A 17,386-nucleotide genomic window follows, 5' to 3' on the forward strand; every position below is an offset into this window, starting at 1 on the left:
ATGTTGGCTCACTGCAACCTCTGCCTCCCAGGTTGAAGTGGTCCTCCTGCCTCAGCCTCCAAAGTAACTGGGACTACAGGCATGCACCACCGAGCCTGGCTAAGTTTTATATTTTTAGTACAGGTGGGGTTTCACTATATTGGCCAGGCTGGTCTCAAACTCACGTGATCCACCCACCTGGGCCGCCCTAAGTGCTGGGATTATAGGTGTGAGCCACTGTGCCCAGCACATTTCTAATATAAGTCTATTCTCAAAACTTTTATATAGTCACACACCTAAGCAACACAAATTGTATGTGATAATAAATGTGAACCCTGGATATTCATCCTGATCTTGCTGTGATTCACCTTTTAAATCAGGGAAAAGAGAAATGAAATTGCTTCAGTGATGACTATAAGAGTATATCTGTATTGTTTTAGTTTTCATCTGATTCCACTTTTCGATATGTGATAGAAGAGGAATCTAGGTTGTAGTACTAGAAGATGGATTTATACATTTTTACAATTATCCTTTTTGCAGAAGTTGAAGATTTACTATGAGATGGTTTTTTAATGAAATGTGAAAAGTCTGTAGTTTTGGTTTATTCCCGTAAGGCAAGATTAATAATATAAAGGCCCTTTGGGCAGTTTTTACACCTAGAAAGCACCTTTGAAGAGAAGGATTATGTATGTGAGAGAATGTTGGAGTTTCTGATGGGAGCAGCCAAGCGGGAAACATCCAGTATTTTGTCCTTTCAGCTTTTGGAGGCTCTTTTGTTTAGAGTTCAACTGCACATATTTACTGGAAGATGCCAAAGTGCACTGGCAATTTTACAGGTAAGCACTTGTTACAGGATTTAATTGCATTTTGTAGAAAAAGTTTAAAAGGTCTACACTGTTATCCATAGCATTATTTAATGGTTGAAAGCACAAGATTTGGATTTGAATCCTTGTTCTTCCACTTACTGCTAAGTCGTGTGACATTGGGTAAGTCTATGACTTTATTTCCTCATTTGCCTGATGGGTGTAGTATCTTTTTTTATAAGATACTAATAAGTCGAGTTTTTATAAGATACTAATAAATAGAGTTTTATAATAAGTAGAGTTTTTATAAGGTTTCAATGAAAGTATTTTATGTTAAGAATCCACAGATAAACTTCAAGATTCAAGCCATAAGGGAAAAAAATCAGTCTGATGAAAATAATCTATATGAGTGTGGTTTAAAAAAATTTTTTTCTTTTTACTGTTTTGTCTTTGTCTTACTAGATTTTAAGTATCAGGACACTTAAGATGTACCAACAAATGTGACCTTTTTATTATTTCATAAACTTTAGCATGGTAAAAATTATGTTTATCTGGTATTGACATCTCTAAATAATTTTTTTATCAAAAAATTTAAAATTTTTCCTAGAATGCATTGAAATCTGCTAATGATGGAATAGTTGCTGAATACCTTAAAACAAGTGATCGATGTTTGGCATGGTTGGCCTACATACATCTTATTGAATTCAACATTCTCCCTTCAAAATTTTATGATCCATCTAATGATAATCCTTCAAGAATTGTTAACACAGAATCATTTGTAATGCCATGGCAAGCAGTTCAAGATGTAAAGACTAATCCTGACATGTTGTTAGCAGTTTTTGAAGGTAAGTATAAAGTTTATAAATTGTAATATCAACTGTTATGTTGTAACATCAGTGTTTAGAACATTAACTACCCATTATTGTGATTCTCCATAATTAAATGGAACAAATTTATATCTCTATATTGCAAGTTTTAGTTTCACAATTTATAAGGCAAATTAAGTATTGAATCAGAGAAGATGGTCACTGGCATCTTTGAAAACCAGTAACTGCATGATATTACATTATCTTTCTGATTGTGGCAAAGGGTATCTGTTAAATGTGTAGAGAAAATAAATTATGTAAGTTTGATGAACTGATTAAATCAGAGAACTAGGTACCTTTTTTTTTTTTTTAGCAGTCCATTAAGGTGGAAGTTTAAAGATTTGTATCTTGTCAGCCAATTAATATTTTCTCCATCAGTCAGTGAGGTTGGTTGCTTCTCTATATTAAATGATAGGCCTGTTGTGGAACCCATTACAAGATGTAAAGCCTGTTCCTAAAAGAAGTATATAGCCTAGTCAGAAGATAAAATCTATACATTTGTCATAATTATTAAACACATAAGGCCATATAACTGTGTGTTAGTATATAGTCTAAACTGTATGCTACATAAAAGAGACTAGGGCCGGGCACAGTGGCTCATGCCTGTAATCCCAGCCAAGGAGGCATGGGCAGATCACCTGAGGTCAGGAGTTCGAGACCAGCCTGGCCAACATGGTGAATCCCCATCTCTACTAAAAATACAAAATGTAGCCGGGCGTGGTGATGCACGCCTGTATTCCCAGCTACTCAGGAGGCTGAAGCACAAGAATTGCTTGAACCAGGAGGCGAAGGTTGCAGTGAGCTGAGATCACGCCATTGTACTCCATCCTGGACAACAGAGTGAGACTCAGTCTCAAAAAAAACAAGAGACTAGGATCTGTGATTTATAGAATTATTTGATACTGGCCATGAACCCAAAGGGAAGAGATTGTTATAGATTGGCATGATAAAGGAAGTCTTCATAGAAGAATGGGGACCTGGAGCTAGATGTTGAAGCATGGCTATCAATATGACAAAGTGGGTCTCCTCAGAGATGGGAGTAGACCCTTGTCTTATTTATCGTTTTACTCCTAAGGTCCTGTAAGGATGTGTGGCAAAATATTAAGTGCTTATTAAATGCTTGTTAAATACCCAGTGAAGGAAGGAAAGTAAAGAAAGGACATTACTGTTAGGGGAGTTAAACAAAAGGCAACAGGTAGATGGGAATTTATGCAATGGATTTGAAGTGTGATTGGGAAAAGGGATAGGTCTTACCAAACTGAGAATTCTGTGCTGGACAATCGTAGTGATTAAGCCTGATAAGTAGAATGATACTTGATTTTCAAGAACCTTGAAAATGTGGTAGACTTGATGGCAGTAGAGGTTCTTTAAGAAAGAGAATGTGCTGGAAGAGAAATTACACCAATGATAGGAAAACCAACCAGAAGCTGATGGCAGTAACTGAAGTGCAAGAAAAGTATCCTGGGAAGGAGGGTATTAGAGACGTTTTAAGTTATCACATAGAAATACGTGGGGGGGAGGAGGCAGGGGGAGGCAGGGACGGGTTGCAGATTAAATGTCGGGAAAGAGGAGAAGGAGTAATCAAAGATTTCAGAGTTTTGAGACTGGGAAAAGGAAAGTGTCATTAATAGAAAACTGGTAAGTTGGGAAGACTGATTTTGATGGTAGGAGTATTTGTGATTGTAATTGGTCATTCAAGTGGAAATGATTGTTGGCGGTAGGAAATAAGGAAGTGGACCTTGGCCATGCGTGGTGCCTCACATCTGTAATCCCAGCACTTGATAATCTGCTGACGCAGGTGGATCACCTGAGGTCAGGAGTTTGAGACCAGCCTGGCCAACATGGTGAAACCCCATCTCTACTAAAAATACAAAAATTAGTCAGGCATGGTGGTGTGTGTGCCTGTAATCCCAACTACTCGGGAGGCTGAGGCAGGATAATTGTCTGAACCCAGGAGGCAGAGGTTGCAGTGAGCTGAGATCGTGCCACTGCACTCCAGCCTGGGCAACAGAGCAAGACTCCGTTTCAAAAAAAAAGGAAGTGGACCTTACTTGGACAATTATCAATACATAAGTGGATTTGAGTGTTATTCACATAGAAGTTACTGTGTTATAGAATGCTTTACAGTTTTTATAATGTGCTTTTGAAGTAAATTATGCAGTAGTTGAGGCTATGGGATATTTTCCCTGAGGAAATGAGATTTAAGAGCATAACAGTAAGGAGTAAAAGGGACAGTGGAGTCATTAAAATGGGAATAAGAGGAAATGTAAACAATCTCTTGGAAGCAGAAGCAAGAAGAAATTAAGAAGAAGAGGAAGAACACTGTCAAATGTTAAATAAAATGAAGGTAGAGGTGAGCTTTTATGTTTGGTTAGATAGGAGTCCTTATAAGTGAACCTCAAGAGTGTAGTTTCAAAATGATTGCATTCACTTTTAAACTCCACGGATCTGGGAAGTTGTGGTACCATTGGGTAAGGAGGAAATGGTCACAGCTGTGCAAAGTAAAACATTGTACCATTTAGTAAGTAGCAACAAGATCAAGAAAGAACTCTTTACAAGGGGAAAAGTGTGTTTTGATGGAGTAAGGAAAGGATCTAGTTTGTGGGGCAGCAGGGCAAGACTTTCTTTGCAGTTGTCAGGGAAAGATGAAAAGATAATTTATTCTATAATTTTTTTTTTGAGATGGGTTTTAAAGAATTTAGGATAACAGAGATACTTGTTTAAATGAAAACACTGATAGATGCAAAAGCTCATATGGGATGACTTTATTCTTACCAGGAAAGTTGAGGAAAAGTTGAAGGAATTGAATTTTAGGATTTTGGAGATTGCTTGAATAACTTCCTTTGAGTAAAAGCCAGAAGCTCAGTAAAGGTGAATAAGATGATGGATGGGTAATCAAAGGGAGGGGTCATCTTTTCCCATTGGTCTCTAGGAGTTGAAGTAACACAGTCAAATATTTCATTTTTATGATTGACATGATTCATGTTGTGATGTTTTTGGGTAGATGCGGTGAAAGCTTGCACAGATGAGAGCCTTACTGTTGAGGAAAGAATAGAGGCCTGCCTTCCACTTTACACAAACATGATTGCTCTGCACCAACTCCTGGAGAGGTACAACTTAATTGCCAAGCAGCTCACCTTGTATTAAAAAGTGATCTTTTCATGTCTTTAACCTTTTTGTTTTTGTTTTTGTTAAGGTATGAGGCTGCAATGGAGCTTTGTAAATCTTTACTGGAATCATGTCCCATTAACTGCCAGTTGCTGGAAGCCCTCGTTGCATTATATTTGAAAACAAATCAGCATGACAAAGCCAGAGCATTGTGGCTTACTGCATTTGAAAAAAATCCTCAGAATGCAGAGGTTTTTTATCATATGTGCAAATTCTTCATCTTACAGGTAAAAAATAATGTATAATTCTTAAATATGATGCTTTTATATTTCAAATTTCCCTGTCAGCACCAGGAAGTGTTTCCTGGTCCTTTTACCCTTTGCAAGCTGTGTTAGGTGTTCCTTCTCTCTCTGCCATAGTTCTACCTTAACACTTATTACAGTGCTTTGTAATTTTATTCCTAGCTACTTTAATATATGCTATACTAAACTTCTTGAAGGCAAGGAACATGTTTACTCATATTTGCAGCCCAACGCCTACTACAGTGCTAGATGGCTAGTACGTAATTGATGGATGAAATGTGAGCCTATGGTAGTGTTAGAGGTTAAGCTGTTTAATCGTTAGTGGAACTTAATTCAGAGAGTAAAATATAATAACAGTTTTCTGAGTATGTCTCAAACTCATCCCCTCCGCCCCTTACCCACCCAAGAAACTTAATCTAATGAGTACTTTTTTAAGGCTTTTTTTCTCCCTTGTGACATTTTAATTAAACATTGTAAGCCTGATATATATCCCCCTCCCTCTTTTTAAAATAGAATCGAGGCGATAATCTTCTTCCATTTTTGCGGAAATTTATTGCATCCTTCTTTAAACCGGGGTTTGAGAAGTATAATAACTTGGATCTGTTTCGGTAAGTTGTAGAATTCTTAGTTTGTAGAGGAATGAGAGATAGCACAGTTCAGTAGAAAGATTACAGTTTTTTTCTTATATGATTACATTTTAGACTGACTTTTTAGTACTTGAATACCCACTTAACAGAATACTCGAAACAAAATAAATAGAACAGTAAAAATGGAGGCAAGATGGAAAATTCTTTAACATTCTTTGGATTAAACACACTATACAAAGTAAGGCATATATTATAACCATAGTAACTCATTCTTTTACTTTATTGTTATTGTTGTTAATTTTAGTACTGAATATTATAGCACTTAGTTATCCCAAGGCAATCTCAGTGATTTTTTACAAAATATATTTTCATTTATTTGATTGGTTATCAAAGTGAATATAAATAATATGCCTTTTTCTTTTTTTAATTCTGAAGAGAACTACTCTAGCCCTTGATATGTCATGGAGTAAGAATTTTCAGAGGATCCTTTTCTCAACCATTAATTTCTTAGTAGCTCATATAGAGCTGTACTTACTGTCTTTCCTGAGAGTTCCTATTCCAACTATAAGAGGTCGTGGCAGGTTTTGAATAATGATTTTTTAGGGGGGAGCCTCTTAAAATTATCTTTCCTTTGTCCTCCCCATCTCTTTATGGGGTTAGCAAACTTTTTTTTCTTAAGAGCCAGAAAGTAAATATTTTAGGTTAGCAGGCCATGTAGCCATGAAGTCTATTACCACTACTCTACTATATTGCTTTATTGAGAAACCAGCCACAGATGAAATGTAAATGAATGGTTATGACTGTGTTCCAGTACAGCTGTTTACAAAAATAGGCATGGTTTGCTGATCCTAAGTTAAAGCAGCATCAAAAGGAAAATATTTTATCACGACATACTCTATTTTGTATTAGGAAGAACTGAGAGAAGAAAGACCTAAGCTGAATATCTCTCAAAAAAATTTATTGTAGAAAATACAGATGAGTGAAAGTAGAATCTTAAAGCCCAAATTTTTTTAAGTAAGTGATCTATCCAACCTAGACCTTGTTTTTGTTGTTGTTGTTGTTGTTGTTGTTAAATTTTACTTTAAGAAATGGAATCTCGCTCTGTCTCCCAGGCTGGAGTGCTGTGGTGCAATCTCACCTCATTGCAACCCTCCGTCTCCCAGGTTCAAGCAATTCTCCTGTCTCAGCCTCCAAAGTAGCTGGGATTACAGGCTCACACCCCCTACACCTGACTAATTTTTTGTATTTTAGTAGAGACAGGTTTCACTGTGTTACCCAGGATGGTCTTGAACTCCTGAGCTCAGGCAATCCACCTGCCTTAGCCTCCCAAAGTGCTAGAATTACAGTTGTGAGCCACTGTGCCCGGCCCACCCTAGAACTTTTTGTGAACATGGCAGTTTTATTTGAGATTTGGGAACACTATTCCCTTCCAGACTTGAGTCTTTATATGTGTCCTCTTATGGTAGCAATTTATTGCCATAGCAATTTTAGTGCCCTTCCCAAAGGACCCTTCTTTCTGCTCTGTTACATCTATGTTAATATTTACAGATAATTACAAATGAAATAATTCTAAATGCAAATTAATAGAAAATAATTAAACTTCTATAAGGAGTTTAGAGATTTTTCAGCTTCTCCATACTCAATTTCTTCCTTGTTTAAATTAGTTTGCTTTAACATCTCAAGCTCAGGCAAAGGACTAATTCAAGGCTGAACCAAGCTCTTTAGAGATTGCTGGTTCTGATCTTCCCTTGGGCACGGAGATAATGGGTTTAGTTTAAAAGAAAATGCTACCAATTTCTGCCTTGGTAACTAATCAAAGATTTTCAGATCTTCTTGATGCCAGCTTAATAAGGCAGAATAAATAAGCATCAATAAAAATTTGAAAATGAGTTGTCTCCAAATATATTCTCATTACTAAGTCATCTTTATTATTTTGTGGAAATAGTCATAATTCACTGAGAATTAAGAGAAAAAGGTATTCTGTTTATAGCTTATTTAGACAATAATGAAACCCTGTTTACACAAAGATTGTGCATTTCTGTTAATTTAGAAAGTCTTTTTCATCAGCTATTAGGAGAATGACGATAGATGAGATAATTTTTGGCCTTGCCATACTTACTGTATATTGATACAAGTTTTTAAAATTTATATATTGTCAATGTTTATTAATAGGAGAAATCTGCTCTTAATTGGTTCAAAACACTTTTAAAATTTCATGAGTAGAAATTGTTAAGCAAAATACTTAGCATTGTAATTTTTACCTGGAGTTGAATCAACTCTCTATGTGACATTTAGTATAAAGATGGCAGGCAGAAGGAACTAGATAGGTAATTTTCATGTGTTTCAAGTCAATTTGAAGATTAAGTAGATAGCTAGAAAAATTAATTTGGGGATATCATTTACTTTACTAAAGTTAAACTAGGGATTATAGTCTTAAGTAGATTAGATTTGAAGTTATCTCTTCTGACCATCTCAGTTTTCAGTGAGGATGTTAAGGGATTAACTCATGGTAATGTAGCTTGTCTTGGCAAAGTCAGGACTATAACCTGACTTCTAGATGTTCTGTTTCTTCTCTTTCTTATGTTTGCCCCTGATGCAGCCTGTCTAATTGATTAAGACTTGTCCCCTTGCAATTATTTAAAAATGTAAGACAAATAGTTATACTGGATTGTCATTTTTGTGATCAATGTATTTCCTTTAAAAACGTTGTTCTTAAGGATGGTGGTATCTTACACACAGATTAAAATACATTGGAGGGAAAGTGGACTTAGTCCAGTAGAATTCTTTACTGATTGACTTTTTAGAGTTACTGGGATTGACTTACAATCCTAGTAAGTATTGTGGTTTTTCAAGAAGGGGCTATAATTTGTAATATTTCCCAAACTTATTTGATCATAGATCTCTTTTGACAGGTACCTTATAGGCTAATGTGTTATAGAATACACTTTGATATCATGTCTAAAATTAAACTTAAATGGGTTGTATGTGTGTATGGCTGTATGTGAGAGAGATTACTTTCAGACATAAGTAATCTTTTTTTTTTTTTTTAAGAAAGGGTCTCACTCTTTAACATGGGCTGGAGCACAGTGTTGTGATCTCAGCTCACTGCAATCTCTGCCTCCTGAGTTCAAGCTATTCTCCCACCTCAGCCCGGGAGTAGCTGGGACTACAGGCATGCACCACCTCGCCTGGCTAATTTTTGTATTTTTTGTAGAGATCTTGGAGTTTCACCCAAGTTGTTAGCCAGGCTGATCTTGAACTCCTGACCTTAAGTGATCCACGTACCTCGGCCTCCCTAAGTGCTGGGATTACGGGTGTGAGCCACAGCCCCAGGCCTTGTAAATCTTTTTTTAACAAGAAAGTACAGATTTCATTGGAAAATTTCAGATACTTGGTAGACTCATTTGTTCTTTTTAAACTAGGTTTAATTAGAGGATTATGGGGTTTCGTTTAATCTTGGGGATAGAATAAAAAATTCATTTTAGGAGGAGAGTTTTTCATATAGGTATAAAATAATAAAATTGTGGCCAGGCACAGCGGCTCATGCCTATAATCCCAGCACTTTGGGAGGTTGAGGCATGTGAATTACTTGAAGCCTGGAGTTCAAGACCAGCCTGGCCAACATGGCGAAACACTGTCTCTATTACAAATACAAAAATTAGCTGGGCGTGGTGCTGCATGCCTGTAGTCCCAGCTACTCGGGAAGCTAAGACATGAGAATCACCTGAACCTGGGAAGTGGAGGCTGCAATGAGCCGAGATTGTGCCACTGCACTCCAGCCTGGGCGACAGAGCGAGACTCGTCTCAAAAACAAACACACACAAAAAACATTGTGAGTAACGTGTAATCCTAGAGATGTGACCAAATAGGTATAGTATGCATATGAAAAGAAAGTCTCGTTGCTTTCTAAAAAATATTTAAATGAAATTTAAGTGAAACTAACGATTTTAAAAAATATGTGTGTAATTCATGTGTGTATAGGTGTAATTTAAAACAATACTTGGTTTTTTTTCAGGTATCTTTTAAATATTCCAGGACCAATTGACATTCCATCTCGTTTATGTAAAGGGAATTTTGAGGATGATATGTTTAACCACCAAGTTCCTTATTTGTGGCTGATTTACTGGTGAGACATCCACTGTGGAGAGATACTGCATACTAGGCCTGCATTTGCTGTTTATTATTGAATTACACTGTGTTTGTTATAATTAACTTGATGTTAAAGTCATTGAAGCACAATTGAAGAGATGCTAAGGTTTACTATATACTAGAGAAGAAAGGTCAAAAGAAGGATTCTATTGTAATAACGTCTGTAATGTTTAAAATCCTTTGTCATTCCTTCACCTGATAGAATTGAATGATAGACATGTTTTCCTTCATTTTTTAAACAGCCTTTGTCATCCTCTTCAATCAAGTATTAAAGAGACAGTGGAGGCATATGAGGCAGCATTAGGGGTGGCCATGAGGTGTGATATAGTACAGAAGATATGGATGGAGTAAGTTTAATTTTTCTTGATAAGAATGGGATTTGGGGATAAAGGGGTATGGTTGGGAAAGGTGTGACCAGCTTTCTTGGTGGGAGAACTACTGGCTTAGTTATTCTAAATTATAATATTTTTCTTTTGGCAGTTATCTTGTCTTTGCGAATAATAGAGCTGCTGGATCCAGAAACAAAGTTCAAGAATTCAAATTTTTTACTGATTTAGTGAATAGATGTTTGGTTACAGTCCCTGCCCGATACCCCATTCCTTTTAGCAGTGCTGATTACTGGTCCAACTATGAATTTCATAATAGGGTAAGAACTCAAAACTTTTTTCTTTAGATGTTTGTATAAAACAAAGACTTTAAAAATGATAGCAAAACTCCTGTTTTATATCAAGAGAGCTTTTTCTAGGACTACTTTCTTAACATTCACTACTATTCTTGACCATGTTTCTTATCTATTTAGAGTCTATCAATAGAACCCTTTGAGGCTCAATTAAAATGTGCATTAATTATTATGTTATAGTTACAAAAATTTAACATTGGAAGCAAAATAGGGATATTAAGGTGTAATACATATTAATGAAAAAACACATCAAATCAAAGATTCTATTGTAATACCTGTAATGTTTTGCTTGAGTAGTTGAAAATTCTACTGAATGAAAAATTTAGTAACTTCAAAATAAGTAAGAATGGGCTTATACGTTGTAGCTGCTCTTTTTGTAAATATTTTGTCAAGCAAATATAGCTATACATAAGGCATAAGAAAGTTTAAGATTAGGTGCTGCTTATAATTCTAAAAGTAGAATCTAAAGATACAGTTTTGTGATTACCTTTTTAAAAACTTTTTTTTCTGGCACTACTTTTATTCAGCACATTATAGGCTAAAAAGCTCCTTGCTAAAGCTTATTGTAGACTAAAACATATATATGTTTTATTTATTTATTTTTGGTGGGGTGGTTTTGTTGCTAATCAGGATAACCAATTATTATGCTTGTACTTCTATGCCATTCTTTATCCCAGGATCTCAAACCACTTTATGGACATTAAGTCATTTACACACGGGCATTCCATGAGCAAGATGTGGCAGGTATTATTAGCCCTATGACTTGCCGAGCTATACAGCAAGTAAAGGTAGACTCAGGAATGAAAACCCGGACTCCTGGCTTCTTGTCAGTGTTCTGCCCATGGTTCTCATCACTAGACCATATTTCCTAATTCGTATTTGGAAAGTCACTAATAAAATTAATGGTAGGAACTGTAACTCACAACATCATACATTACTATAATTTATACATTCATATCTTAAAGACCATTTTGGTTTTCGTGTTAAAACACATAGGTAATTGGATTTCACATTTTGGTTGCATTCATTTTTCGCCCCCCTCAACCTTTACAGGTTATTTTCTTTTATTTGAGCTGTGTTCCAAAGACCCAGCATTCCAAAACCTTGGAACGGTTTTGTTCAATTATGCCAGCTAATTCTGGACTTGCATTGAGGTAAGAAAAAGTAACATTCTTTTGGTTCTCTGCCTAATGGAATAGGCTCTTCATATAAAATTATTCTTGAAAACTTGATAAAAATAGTCTGTTGTTCCATTATGTCCTCATGAATATATACTACTTAATTTCAGAGTTGTTAAGCCAATATTTAGCTATTCGTTCAAAAGTCAGTGTAAAAATTCTGGTCGCTTCAGAAAACTTCAAGTTACAAGGGGGCAAATAATTCCATTCAAATAAAGTTCATCAGTGTTCCCTAAACACACACCATCTGTCCTTAGCATGTGCATTATAAGCGGTAAGCTTGTTTTCCATGGCAAGGAAATATTATTTAAGAGGCTTTCATATTTTCACCTAGGTCAGTTGCTCTCAAATATTGGCAAACATTAGAATCTCCTGGGATGCTCATTTAAAATGTAGATTCCTGACCTTGAGCCCTCACACCACATTTTTGAAGCACTGATTAGGGATTTCATATATTCAATCAGAACGAGATTTCTCAGCCTTTCTTTGTACTTTCTCTGCTCTGATACAGCAAACCCACTTTCATCCACAAGAATTATGCTTTTTAATTCAAAAGGGTACCCTGCATGCTAATGCATTGGCCTCCACTTGTACAGTCATTCCCACTGCATCAGTTGTATCTTATCGTTTTATGGATCTTAAGATACCTAAAATATTTATAAAATGTTCCCTTATGTTTTAAAGGATTTACATTTCATTTAGCATGTATTTGGGCAAAATCATATAAAAGTTTAAAAACTACAGTTGAGACAAACATAATGGTAGTATTTTACAATTTTCTTAGCAAGCCTGCCAATCTGTAGAAGCTCATTACAGAAATGTTAATTATGAAACACCTTTGATAAAATGTGAAATAGAAAATGTGGTCATATTTTGACATAATTTTCTATTGTGATAGGCATTTTAGAATGTAGGTAGTTTACTTGTTTATTTTGTTGGTAAATCCCTACCTCTGTGTTTTGACACTTATTTCCTCTGGTCGTCCCTGTTCTTTTTTTCCAGGAGAATAGAGAACTTTAATGGTTACTATACATGCATTTTAGTTCAAGAAATATTCAAGATTGATCATACTCTAAGAAAGAAAAATACCAGGAAATTGCATTAGTATCAAGCCATTAGTTTAAAAAAAAATTGGGATGGGAAATAGGGACTCTTATTTGGAGGGAATGCTTTTATGTCCTATAGAAATACATGTACCTCAGTGTAGTTTGGTAAGATGAGCATAGATCTTGACTTGACCTCTTCATAGTTTGCACATTCCTGTCCCAGGGTAATTTTTGTAAGAGACATTCTGAAATATTTGCTGGGTAGCCTTTATGGAATTTAACTAATCAAGATTTATACTTAATCATTGTGCTCATAGAGCACATTTGGGGTTCCCTACACTGCAATGCTTTGTTCATTTTCCTGAATGTACTTTACAGGTTACTTCAACATGAATGGGAAGAAAGCAATGTTCAGATTCTGAAACTTCAAGCCAAGATGTTTACATATAATATCCCAACATGCCTGGCCACCTGGAAAATGTAATGCAACAATCATGTACATGTTTTTATAGCTATTGCTTTTATTTATAAGGTTTGCTCCAGACAGGTAAAATCTGAAATGACATCTATATATATATGTATTTTTTTTTTCTTTTTTTCGTGGACAGATTGCTATTCTTAATTTAGATTTGTTTTTAGCATTTACTGAGGTTTAATGAGAGTGAGTACTCATTAAGAATTGCCTCTAAAAGCAAAAAGCGTAGACTTTTAATTTTCTTTGAAGGAGAACATTTAAGTAACAGTACTATTATCAAACAAATCTGCTACAGTCATTTTAAGACCGCCTCTTTTGAAATGTGGTGTGTCTACCCTGTTATAGTCTGATTTCTTCTTTCTTTTAAAGGTGTTAGTGCTAGGTATTTTTGACTAGTAATTATGAGGTGTTTTGTTTTTGTTTTTGTTTTTTTTTCCTCCCGTGAACGTTATTTATGTTCAAAACACTGGTCTGCTTTTTTCTTGTAAAGTTGATAAAAATTGTTGAATTTTTCTTTTCACTATAGGTTTTCCTCCTTGGAAGTTTAGCCTGTTAACTTTCAGGAAGTTTTGTACTCAGATTCCCACAGTCAGTATTCTGCCAGTGGTGGTGTTTCATTTTGTTCAAAGATATATAAATTTTTCTTTTCCTTTTTCTGTATTCCTTTTTTTTTTTTTTTCCCTTAGAGCCATTGCTGCTGAGATTGTTCTAAAGGGACAAAGAGAGGTAAGCCATGGTTGAATATCAGATGGGTCACTTTTAAAAAGTTTTTCTGTCCCTTTTGTTGACTTCTCAATTTAAAAGAATTAAAGCACAGAAGTTAACATTTCATGCAAACTAGGAACCAGGTGGGGAAACAAAAGTAGTTAACATTTTAAGAGCACCAAATATTTGGAAACTCCAAAACTCAGCATAACCATTTTGTCTCAGATGTTACTGTGAATTACCATTCTTTAAACAGATAGAATTATGAAGGTGTTTTTCATTATGTTTTCTGATGGAATTGTGTGTATATCTATCTTACAGGTCCACCGTTTATATCAGAGAGCCTTACAGAAGTTACCTCTTTGTGCATCACTGTGGAAAGATGTAATGCTTTTTATCTTTTATTTTATCTTGATGTTTTCCTGTAAATTTTCTGCATGTGCCATATCCATTGATGTGGTAATGCTCAAACTCTAGCTAAGTCTTACTTCTATGCTTCCCTGTCTTTTACAGCAACTCTTGTTTGAAGCATCAGAAGGAGGTAAAACTGATAACCTGAGAAAACTAGTTTCCAAGTGCCAAGAGATTGGAGTCAGCCTAAATGAGCTCTTAAATTTAAACAGTAACAAAACAGAAAGCAAGAATCACTGAACACTGGGTGCAGTCAGTTCTAAGTCCTTATAATAATTGCCAAAATTATTTGAATGATTCTTCAAGATTAGGCTGATCCCTGGCTAAGGTCTGTGTAAGGCAGACAAGCATTATTGATCATATCAAGTTCCCTACAATATCCTGTCCTCAAAACCGGAAGCAATGAACATGATCCTCTTCGGTTGGATAAATGAACTTCCTGTTTGGCCTGCTTCTAGGCCCTGCCAGATTCTCATAACATCATATACGTAAGTATAGTTCCTCAAAGTGACTGACATTTATTTTAATTTTGCCTTGTTTTTGTTTTTTTATTTTCTCCCCCATTCCTTTATTTTGTGTTATTCCTGATTCACTTGACACTCTCTGATGCCTGAGAGATTCCTGTTTGGGATTTAATATCCAGGGCTGTGTTTACAGTAAAAAAGCAGGCAGTCCCTTTTAGTTTTTCCTTTTTAAATTTTTTTGAGATTCTTCATTTCAGGATTTAAAACTATAGCAGTCCATCTTAAGGAAAGTGTAACTGCCATGGCCACAAGTCTGCTAGTTGCACTTGAATGCTCTATCAGGGTTGTTTATTGCCCTTTCTACGTTCTGGACTCCTTGCCGAGACTGTTTAACTTGAAGATTAAAGAAACTATTGCAAATGCCAGTGCATCAGAACCTAAGAGTGGTCAAATATTATGTGCAATTTTTTTGTAAAGAAATTTTAATTTATAATAAAGTTTAACAGTTTAAAGAACAGTTAATATTTGAACTGCTTTGTATTGAAATACTACTTTGTAGTATTAAAATTGTTTATATACTTTTTTAATATAAGTTAACTTTCTAAAAACTCTTGCTGTCTTTATTCACTTTTCACACTGGTGGGAAAGGGTTGAAGTCGGAGATAAAGATATTTACCATAACTTATAGCAATACTTTTTTATCTTGAAACTGCTTTCTCATTAAAAAAAAAAATTTAATGATTTCTTAATTCATGAGAAGATGGATACTGTTGTGAGGACAGTGAACAGAGAGGTTTGCACTACCATTAAATTCCTTGTTCTCAAATTCACAGTGTTTAGAAGGTGCCTCCCAACTGTAGTTTGAATGATTTGCCTAGTGACATGCCATCTTATGTTGAATATTAGTGTGATTGAATGCAAAGGAGACCTTGCTTTTTATTTTGTTTTCAGTTTATATTTGGTTGTTTTAACCTTGGCAAGAAAAATGTTAATGACACACACACACCACCACAAATCTGGTCTTAACAACTTGCACTTGAACTGTTAGAGACAGAGCAGCAACCCCATGAAATACCAGGCAAACTTGTACATGTTTACATTTGTATAATGCTCACTAAAAATAGAACCATATTTTACCAGACAGGGCGATTTGGCTAGTAAGTGCTGTTTGATGGGGTCAAGAATGGAATCCATTTGTCTAGTGTCTTTCATTTAATCAAAAAGAAAGCTGGAGGCTTACTGGTTTTTCCCTAAAACCAAAAAAATGTGGGTGGAAGATAGTAATCCTGGAGGAATAGATATCTATCTACTCACTGTATGCATTTAACTTTATATAACTTTGAAAGCTTTTCCTGCTCTGATTTTTTGAAAACAGTTGTTAGGTCCTTAGTGAAATATTTCCAGTGTGTGCCTCCATAGTGTAACAGTTTTTAATGTTAACTGAAATGTCTCAGTAGTTTTTAGGAGACAGTGCTAAGCTTGAACTTTTGTTACATTAACAGTTCCATCAGCAGTAACTGTTTTATCTGTCTCTTTTTTTTTTTTTTTTAATGAGTTCTTTGCATTGGTGTATGTAGAATTCCACTCAGTGCATGCAGTCACAGGGTCCATCCATGGAGGCTGTACACTGACAACTCTAGGGATGGCCATTCACATGTTCTGCACAGTCATGTAGGAATAGGCCGTTTCTTCTTTGATCCATTGTCATTGCTATTTAAAGGTATCTTACACAAATGATATTGCCTTAAAGATAAATTCTCATATCATCTTTTCTTCCTGTCAGTTTATAAACTCACTTTAACCTTCACATTAAAAAAAAAAAATCACACACACTGCTTAAGGGTGAGGTATATGTTCCTGTCATCCTTCCGTTATCAGTTTTACTTTTTTTTTTTTTAATGAAGTGCTTTCAGTACATGATAATTAAAGTATTAAGCAAATTTGGGTTAAAGTTTTTATGGTTATTGCAGAAACATGAATATAAAAATATTTAACATACTGTGTGACTAAAGTCTTTCTTTTGGACAGAGAAAAGACTAGTCATTGAGAACTGCAGTCCCTTGTATCTGCCACCCCTGCTGGGGGACAAAACATGCTAACAAAAGAGGCCTTTTTAGGCTGTGGGATTTTATCTCTGATAAAGGAAATGGAGTGGTAGATTGTGATGTATTTTTATGTGTTTTTGTTCATTTTAGAGAACAGCCTAATATTTCTATTTGCCTTTTAACGGAAAGTGGACCTTGTAACGTTGTTTTTCACTTGATTATCTAAGGCGGTTTGCTTTCAATTAAAGGGTGTATAAACCTACATCATAAAGTAAGCAAGAATCTCCAGGTGCAACATCTAAGAGCTAAAGGCACTAAGCAGACAAGAAAAAAGTGATTAAGACTGACAACAAATGTAGAGGGACTTTATTGAAGATTGTAGTTCAAATATTTATTTTTCAAGGTTGTTGAAAAGGTAGGAACATGTGGCTAGAATACAAAGCAGGGCCAATATTCTTGGTTAAAGCTGTCATGTGTTCACAGATAAGTCCTAATTTCCTCAAGTCTGCTTTCATGTCTGTATGTTAACATTAATGTGAGGGAAGAATGGGGAAATACAATTTTAGTGACCTTTCAGGTTTCAGGATTA

The 17,386-nt window shown here is 35.3% G+C and overlaps 1 protein-coding gene across 1 annotated transcript in view; it reads left to right on the forward strand.

Annotated features, from left to right (window-relative positions):
• ZFC3H1 (zinc finger, C3H1-type containing) overlaps positions 1-15,360 on the forward strand; it is a 63,218-nt gene extending 47,858 nt beyond the window's left edge. The window contains exons 24-35 of the mRNA XM_011978509.1: positions 1,390-1,627; positions 4,653-4,758; positions 4,845-5,043; positions 5,572-5,666; positions 9,661-9,771; positions 10,037-10,141; positions 10,275-10,440; positions 11,527-11,627; positions 13,076-13,177; positions 13,859-13,898; positions 14,199-14,261; positions 14,391-15,360. Coding sequence (XP_011833899.1) covers positions 1,390-1,627; positions 4,653-4,758; positions 4,845-5,043; positions 5,572-5,666; positions 9,661-9,771; positions 10,037-10,141; positions 10,275-10,440; positions 11,527-11,627; positions 13,076-13,177; positions 13,859-13,898; positions 14,199-14,261; positions 14,391-14,528 — 1,464 coding nt within the window. The 3' untranslated portion in view covers positions 14,529-15,360. The remainder of the gene's footprint in view (positions 1-1,389; positions 1,628-4,652; positions 4,759-4,844; positions 5,044-5,571; positions 5,667-9,660; positions 9,772-10,036; positions 10,142-10,274; positions 10,441-11,526; positions 11,628-13,075; positions 13,178-13,858; positions 13,899-14,198; positions 14,262-14,390) is intronic.
• Positions 15,361-17,386: the final 2,026 nt, after the last annotated feature.

This window comes from Mandrillus leucophaeus, unplaced genomic scaffold, assembly GCF_000951045.1.
Source record: "Mandrillus leucophaeus isolate KB7577 unplaced genomic scaffold, Mleu.le_1.0 Scaffold196, whole genome shotgun sequence".
Taxonomy (NCBI): Eukaryota; Metazoa; Chordata; class Mammalia; order Primates; family Cercopithecidae; genus Mandrillus; species Mandrillus leucophaeus.